This window comes from Pezoporus wallicus, unplaced genomic scaffold (genome assembly GCF_028554395.1).
Source record: "Pezoporus wallicus isolate ANWC-B61680 ecotype Strahan unplaced genomic scaffold, APGP_CSIRO_Pwel_v1 contig_5069, whole genome shotgun sequence".
Classification (NCBI taxonomy): Eukaryota; Metazoa; Chordata; class Aves; order Psittaciformes; family Psittacidae; genus Pezoporus; species Pezoporus wallicus.
Window position 1 is genome coordinate 808,844 of NW_026642361.1, and position 8,808 is coordinate 817,651.

General features: G+C 36.3%; 1 protein-coding gene across 4 annotated transcripts in view; it reads left to right on the plus strand.

Annotated features, from left to right (window-relative positions):
* RASSF9 (Ras association domain family member 9) overlaps window positions 1–8,013 on the plus strand; it is a 28,183-nt gene extending 20,170 nt beyond the window's left edge. For all 4 annotated transcript variants that reach the window (XM_057429376.1, XM_057429375.1, XM_057429377.1 and 1 more), the window contains exon 2: window positions 5,077–8,013. In XM_057429376.1, coding sequence (XP_057285359.1) covers window positions 5,093–6,352 — 1,260 coding nt within the window. In that variant the 5' untranslated portion in view covers window positions 5,077–5,092 and the 3' untranslated portion in view covers window positions 6,353–8,013. The remainder of the gene's footprint in view (window positions 1–5,076) is intronic.
* The last annotated feature ends 795 nt before the right edge of the window (window positions 8,014–8,808 follow it).

The following is an 8,808-nucleotide window of genomic DNA, read 5'->3' on the forward strand; positions in this document are numbered from 1 at the left end:
TGCCTCTTTGTTAAAATAACCATCCAAAAAGCAAATCTCAATGCTGAATATAGTAATTTCCAGTATTGCATCTCAAAAAAAAAAAAAAAAAATTGCTATCAGTGACCAGCATTTATTCAAAACGAGGAGTTACATACTGCATCGCATCACATCTTCCTTAGTACTGAAATTACTTAATGGATTTCCATATAAATGGTAGTAGTAAATTGAACAGCAAATGGAATAGTCGCTATCGAAACTAAACTGTGAAGAAAGAATGTGTAGGTCCCACATTTAGCTATCTTTAGGAGATCTTATTCTGTCTGAACCATTTTCATCACATTTCTCTCTAACAATAAATAAGAATCTGATTGGATTAGTGTCACCTGTATTTAGCTACATGAAAATGAGCTACTTAGCGGAAAGTGGCCACATAGGTACCTTGTAGTTAATGAAATAAATAAACAGATTCATTTGAGGATTCATCCCAATGATAATAGATGGTTTAGGCTGTGGTGACTTTGTTCTTGGAGGTCCACTCATCTCTAAAGAGAAACTGATGATGAATATGTACTGAAATTGTAACTTTAAGGTGCCTAAGTGAAAGGAATTCCACTTTGTACATGCAGAATCTGCTCTCCACTTCTATGAGGAAAGCACAGCATAATGAAATACATTTCCTAGTATTAACATCTTCTTGTATCTTGAAAGCAAATCTCTAATAGTTGTTATGCTGTGACTGAGACGCTGAAGCTTTATTTTTGTTTGTTACTATCTGAATTAACTATGATTAAAGAATAATACAATGAATTTTACTTAAGAAAGAGGTCTGTGGCAGGCCACATCAGTTTACCATTTTTTAGTGGAAGATGATAAAGGACACTTTAGATTTTCTTTTTTAGAAGGCATTAGAATTCCGTGGCATTGTAAGTTTATAAATGACTTGCTAATGCTTTTTTATTAAAAAGAAAGATCAAAAATTTAATGAGGCTAGTTGTCCTGGGTTCAGCAGTAGCAGTCATTTTTTCTCCTTCTTGGTAGCTGGTGCAGTGCAGTGTTTTGACTTTCAGCTCGGGAACAGAGCTGATAACAAGGATGTTTTGGTTTGGCCAAGGACTTTGTGAGCCTCATGCTCTGCCAGGGAGGAGGGGAAGCCAGGAGGAAGCAGAGACAGGACACCTGACCCAAACTGACCAAAGAGGTATTCCATACCACAGCACGTCATGCCCAGGATGTAACTGGGAGTTAGCCGGAAGGGCTGGGAGACTGCAGGGTTGGAGGAGGTATCGGTCGGAGCTTGGTTGGGCTTGGGGGCCGAGTTATCGGTCAGCTGGTGCTGAGGTGTTGTATTCTCTTCCCTTGTTATTTCCTTTATCATTATTATCATTGGTGGTAGCAGTAGTGATTTGTGTTATACCTTAGTTACTAAACTGTTCTTATCTCAACCCATGGGAGTTGCATTCTTTCCAATTCTCCTCTCCATCCCTCCGAGAGCAGGGGGAGGGCAAGAAAGGGGGGGGGAAGTGAGCGAACGAATTACCTGACTGGGTTTAAACCACGACACTAGTGAATGAAAATTAATATGTGTTGCAGCAAACACATAAAAAAATAATGAGAGATTTTGCCCTTTACAGTTCCATTTTGATCCAAGAATTACAGTGATGTTCATAATTCCTTGGGGTTTTTTCTCTCCTTTTCAGTAAAAGGTGACGGTATAAGTACAAATTGTATGTTACATAAGCTATTCATATATATGTATTTATAAATATATACTTTCATGCATAAGCTGCTTAATTTCTTTGCGTACCTGCATGTGCACATGTTAGTGCACTACTAGTTATAGATTTCAGTATGTCACATTCACTGTAGACAAAGTAAAGAGGAATCCTTCCCCAAAAAGCTCAATGTAAAGTATGGGTAGGCAGGTGCATTGTAACTGAAGAAATAGAGGGGAGTGACAAACCATGACAGAATATTGAAACAGTAATTCTAAAATGTTATTTTATATCCATGTTGTTTGTGGAAATCCTGTAGAGATTCTTTTACGATAAACAGTGTATTTCCATCAGAGGCTTGCTTAATTCCTGCTGAAGTCTATGGGAATTCCATGTAAAAAGATGGGTATAGCAAAAGTATTTATCAGTACACTAATACTACGGAGTATCTAGAGGTTTTCAGATTTATCTGAAGATTTAAAGGGAGAAACTGGCTTCATAAGAAAGCTTTGCAGGAGCCAAGAGGGAAAGAGCCAGTAAGGTTCTTCTTAACCCACATAATGTTACTTACTGAAAGTATTGACTGGGAGAAAATATGACAATCAAGCAGAAACAGGAATGAGAAAAAAATTGGAAGGGTTTCAGTGTGCAACCAAATTGAGTAGGACTCTTGGAAGAATGCTAAAATACTGAGATAACATGCATTCCCTGAAGCATATTTATTGATTACAAAAAAAAAAAAAACAAACCCTCAGGAAAGACACACTCTGAATTTACTGCTTCAAAGTCCTGATCCACTATTTACTATGTTTTTATGCCTTTTCTTTTTTTCTTTTTTTTTGTCCGTACTTTTATAACTTGAAATTCAATGACTGGTAATAAATTTTTGTTTCTAGGTCAGTTACTTATGGTTCACTACTGAACATGGTTTGAGACACTGTACTTTTGAGAATTTGTTTTGCATACTTTATTATGCAAATTTTATTATGCAAATTTATTTGTAAATAATTTTATTACCGGTTAATTTTATTATGCTTAACATGGAACCCAAGTCTGTAGCTTATCTGGCTTTGCTTTGTTTTTTATCTCTGTGCTGTAAAATACTGATTTATTTTACAGTTATAGCTGACTTATGCTGCAGTTGTCTATGTAAGTTTCATTTAACTACCAATCTATCAACAGAAAAAATATTTCTATAGCATCCTGTATTCTGTAAACATAAAACCAGTTACAGATACTGACCTTTTAGCATGTGACATACTTAATAGTAATCTTAGAATCATAGAATAGTTTGGGTTGGAAAGGACCTTAAGATCATCTAGTTCCAACCCCCCTGCCGTGGGCAGGGACACCTCACACTAAACCATGCCACACAAGGTTCTGTCCAACCTGGTCTTGAACACTGCCAGGGATGGAGCATTCACAACCTCCCTGGGCAACCCATTCTAGTGCCTCACCACCCTAACAGTAAAGAACTTCTTCCTTATATCCAATTTAAACTTCCCTTGTTTAAGTTTTAACCCATTACCCTTTGTCTTATCACTACAGTCCCCAGTGAAGAGTTCCTCTCCAGCATCTTTGTAGGCCCCCTTCAGATACTGGAATGTTATTTAATCTGACATCATCTTTGTGCCATTGTGCCATTTTCTATATCTGTGGCTTAAGCTTTACTATTTTGAGAAGTAGTCTATGAAAACATTATTAACCTTATGAACATAAGTTAAAAAAAAAAAATTGTAAAATGCTGGACTGTAAGAAGGAGCTATTGAAGTGGAAAAATGATGTCATTACTTAAAGTAATCTAACAAATCACAGATTTTACAGAGGAATGTTCCAATACCTGGAGCGATGTAGCTGGACAGAGCTCTACTGTGCGATGATACTAATAAACTCACTTCTGTAGATTTTATTAGTATTCATTTGCAGTCTCCTGTCTCCTGACTATTATTGACTCCTGGTCAGAGTGGCACCTAGAGCTGAGTCAATCATAGTTCAATTTATTGGATTGCAGTGTGTGTCATGTTGTGTAATAATTAAGGAAAAGAAACAAGTTGGATTGCTTTAATAATCATAGGGCATAACCCTAATTAAGTAAAGTAAAATTTCTTACTGCTTCTCAGAAGACTAGAAAGGTACTGAAAACAAGTAGTCCTAGAAGCAAATAGTATTGAGCCCTTTGAATATTTTTCTGAATTCTTATTTTCATTCTCTAGCTTTCTCTGTCAGGCTGAGTTAAATCTTATTCATTCAAATGAATTGGAAGTGACACCAGAAATTCAGGAGAAAAATGCATTTTTCCTCAAGGAATTTACTATTTTGTCATTTTAGGAAAGAGGTAAATCAGCAGGTTTGGGCAAGCAGTAAACTATGCATGTGGAGGCTAGAGGACAGGAATATCTTGGACAGGTTCCACAAGGCCACTCTGCCATTGTACGCCCATGGCAGTCCAGTGGACAAACTTAAGAGTTAACTGACATTTGGTCAGCTGAATTGCACTTTAGGCTCCACTGCTTGTGTTAATTAGACAGCTACATTAGTCATAATAGGGTCTTAGACACCAGAAGTTAGATATCTCAGTGTATAAAGAAGTACCAGCTGCTGCTAATGTCAGGTTAATAGCACTTTAACTGGATATTTATTTTTTAACATTTTGTGGAATTTCTGTATCATTACAAAGCTTATAAAGTATGTACCTATATATGTATTTTTTAACAGCTGGTATTCCCTCACAGCTCACTGCAGTTCAGGCTTTTTGGTTCTTCAGGAAAAGCAACAAATTTTTTCAGACTTATTAATGAAAAATCACAGTGGAAAACAATGGTGTTTATGCTTGTGTGGGTGCATGTGTGTCAAAAGAGCTTTAGATTTATCCTGTCATTAAGTTTGTTTATCTTAGGTGGTGTTCAATCGTCTTCTCTTAGTCCATCTATGTTCAGTGCATATTTAAAGGCATGATTCTTCCTTTCAGAAGCGTCAGTGATATTAAGATCTTACAAATGTTTGCACAATGTCTGTGTGATGAAAACAGATATGCAGATCTGAAAGTTATGTTATTCAAGGAACAGTCTAGAAAGTAATCCAGATTGCCAAATTTTATCACTTGCTGTTAATACACACTTATAAGAAGCATGCAAAACCTAAACTTGATAAAAGACATTTTGTGTGAGGTTCCCATTCAGCTGGACTAATAATAATAATAAAGCAGTAGCTGAAGTGTTAGTTAATCCAGAAATACTTCTTCATGTAATTTAAACAAGTATATTGTCTTGTACAGTAATACTGGAATTTTTCAATGTGGTAGTCACATCAGAATTACAGTTATTATTTGCACAGTCTGCACTGTTGACATATAATTTATATTTGGTCTTTTCTTGTTTTCCAGGTCTCCCAACAGGGACATGGCTTCAAATGAAAGAGAAATTGTGGTTTGGGTTTGCCAGGAAGAGAAGATCGTATGTGGCCTTACAAAGCGCACAACTTGCGCAGAAGTGATTCAAGCACTGCTTGAGGAACATCAGGCAACATTTGGAGAGAAAAAGGTCCTTTTTGGAAAACCAAGTGATTACTGTATTGTCGAAAAATGGAGAGGCTCAGAGCGAGTACTTCCTCCCTTGACAAAGATCCTGAGACTTTGGAAGGCCTGGGGGGAAGAGCAGTCTAATTTGCATTTTGTGTTGGTAAAGTCAGATGCTTTCCTTTCATTTCCATTGTGGAAGACAGCTGAAGCTAAGGTAGTACAAAATGTAGAAAAACAGTGGGAGCTCAGTCCAGCAAATTACATGAAGATGTTGCCAATAGACAAGCAAAAGAAAATTGTGAGGAAGACTTTCCGGAAACTGGCCAAGCTTAAGCAGGACAGTGTTCAGCAAGAGAGAGATAATATGGAGACACTGATTCATCTGATCATTTCCCAAGACCATACTATTCATCAACAAGTCCTTAGAATGAAGGAACTAGATATGGAAATTGAAAAATGTGAAGCAAAATTCCATCTAGATCGTGTAGCCAATGATGGAGAAAATTACGTGCAGGACTCCTATTTAATGATCAGTCCAGGTGAGGCTGAGCAGCAAGGGAGTAGCCCAGATGATCAAAAAGAGATGCATGACTACTTGAGCAAAAGTGAGGGTATTTTACAGGTTGAAGAGAGACTGAAACATCACAAACAATTAATAGAGAAGCTGTGTGCTGAAATTGAAAGAGAGGTACACGGTATATGCACAGAAAAAAATGGAGATGATGTTCGCACAGAAGGAGCTGCTAATGGTGAACTGGAAAACACAAATTTGGAAAGTGTAAAATGTGAGCTGGAAAAAAGTATGAGAGATGGTCTAAGAATCAACTCATACCTGAGCTGCATTCAGAAAGAACTTACATACAGGGACTCGCTACTTCAAAAGAAGGAAAAAGAATATGAACTTCTTACAGAAGAATTTAATTTACTACATGTTAAAGACAACATTGAAACTAGGGTTCCATCAAATGAAGAACCATCCAAGGGTAGTGTCATGTCCAGTAACAGAATTGCTGTTCCTGACGTTGTTCATAGAGTGACTAATCTGGACATAAATGATACAGACTCTGACACTGGAATCAGCTCTACACACAGTCAGGACTCTGAAATAACTTCAGGGGACATGGTACTGTTGTCAACATAGTTGAAAACAGTCACACATTTATGAAAAGTCATATTTTGGACAATATTTATAAGAATTAATAAACCTTGTCTTGAAAGTTCTCTCCTTCAAAATGTTAATGCACTGCTTTAGCAAAGTATACGTGTCTATTTATGTGCCTTAATAGTATACTTGTGCTAAAATGCATGGGCAGTCTCTTGGGTTGACTGCTAATAGGTGCAAGACTGTTGGCTTTGCTAAATCAGGCCAGACTGTTCAGCCCTTGTAATGTCAATACTCAGTGAAACAGCAGCATTCTGACTGGATTGGAACAAAAGTCTGGACATTTGATATCCGTAATCTTTGTGTCCACTTCTGCATCTCTCTAACTTTTTAGGAATGTGAATTAGAGATTAGATCAAACCAGATAAAGAGCTTGATTTTCTGCTCTGTTCCATTAGCTTTATTCAGCTGGAGTTTCCTGCTATGAAGCTGCTGTAAAGGAATACATAATTGAACATGTAATCTGTTAAAAAATAATTATTAGGATATTGTAGGACAAAAATAATGCATTTATGCTATATATTTAAATTCAGTTTTGAGTTATCAGGATGATATTTTCAATAACATTTAAGTCCCATTTTAAAAAATTATACACAAGTTTTTAATTTCCATTCTCTTTCAGCAGCATTTAACTGCTCCTAAGATACTTAAAACTCCTACTTATCTGCTGTTACCCTGTAGTTGCCCCAGTGATGCTTAAGTCCACATAGTTCCTGCCAGCGGGCATGTCAGAACTGCCTACATCCTGCTTGTGCAAGACGCTCAAAACCCAACCTCACACCTAACCCCAGGGGCATTTTCAGTAAGGCTTTCTCTTGCCTATCTCACCAGTTGGATTCAGTGTCTTAGGTCTCCCCAGATCATGACTACCAAATAAAGCATAACAGAAGGGACAGGCAGCAACCAGACATTTTTGGCTCTGGCTAGACACTGTTTCCCAATAGCCAGGTAGTCACCATTTTCACATAACAGGTAGGTTGTCAGATCCTGCTTACAGGTCAAGTCCTGCTTTTTGGAACAGGAATACGGACCTGTAAATCTTACTTCCTTGGTGAGGACTTCAGGATGCAGCTAAAGCTGATCCACTTTATATAGCTAATTAAATATTGGTGTGTCGTCCCCTTCCCACCCTTCCCCACCCAGGAGAATAAGGAAGGAATTCAAAACATGAGAATTTTACAACTTTGTAGTTCACTTAGGATGTAGTAGTTGATCTCAAATCTTTCTCCAGCATGTTGCTGTTAATCCAAATTGAAGGTGTATTAACAGGTGTTCTCAGTTAGTGAACAGGATTTCTAACTCTGAGCTAGAGACTATGCTAAGAGTACAAGTAATTTCTGAGTGGCCATGTTTATATTTTGCAGATCAATCTGTTTAGTACTTTTTATAAATGAATTGAATGGAGGAATATTTACAATGTTTCTAAATACGGTTTAGCTTTATTAAAATTCAAACAATCTGTAATTAAAAGCCTACAAAGTAAATAAATGGACAATACCTAGAAAGTATACATGTAAAATACACTGCTTTCCCTTTCTGTCTTACTTTTCTCTTAAATGTCTGTCAATAATTTGTTTTCTAAAATGATCAAAGTGCTAGGACTGCTGATTAACACATATTTGATGCAAAGGAAAAAAGAAGGCCTTTTCTAAAAAGGCAATTTTTGTGGTTTTTTTTTTTTAAATCCTGTTTATTATAAATAGTTTTTGTTCCAGGAAAATGTGTTAATTGTCTTAATATATTTTGTGGTTTGTTTTTGTCATACAATGCTATTTGAATACTTCAATAATAATATGTCATATTTAGACTTATCAGCTCCTGATGGAGACACATGTATCAAACATATTACCTTACCTTTGTAATAATTTATTAACACAGCTCGGCATGTCTTGAACTTTGTGGTATCACTCTGACAAGTGGTAAGCACAGAGCTCTGTATGTTGAGAGTAGACTAATGTATTCTGAGTTCTTTTGAATTTAGTTAACAGTTACTTCTAATGACTCATTTTTTTTGTATAAATACTTAGAGGATAAAGAATTCAAACAATAATATTCACAGCTTTACAGGCTAGTACAAGACACATGGGGAAACTTTACTCATACTCTATCAAATTTATTTCACTCATAGGAACTTGTACTGGTTCTCATAACTGATCTTTATCCACACTATGTGGCTGATTGTACATCCCCTGCAACATGTAGATCTTAAGAGTATTCCTGTGTTTTAAGAAGAAAATAGGAAAACTAGAGAGTATTTCTTAAAAAGAGAGTATGTCTTAAAAAATAAAATAATATTAAAAAATCCAGAGTTTTGGAGTGTATGTTTGAAGCTTATACTTCAATATCTCAATGAACTTGATTTTTTTTTTTTAGAATTTAGAGGAATGTGCAAGATGATTGAAGACTATGCACTCTTTGTTGTTTATCTGCCTCTA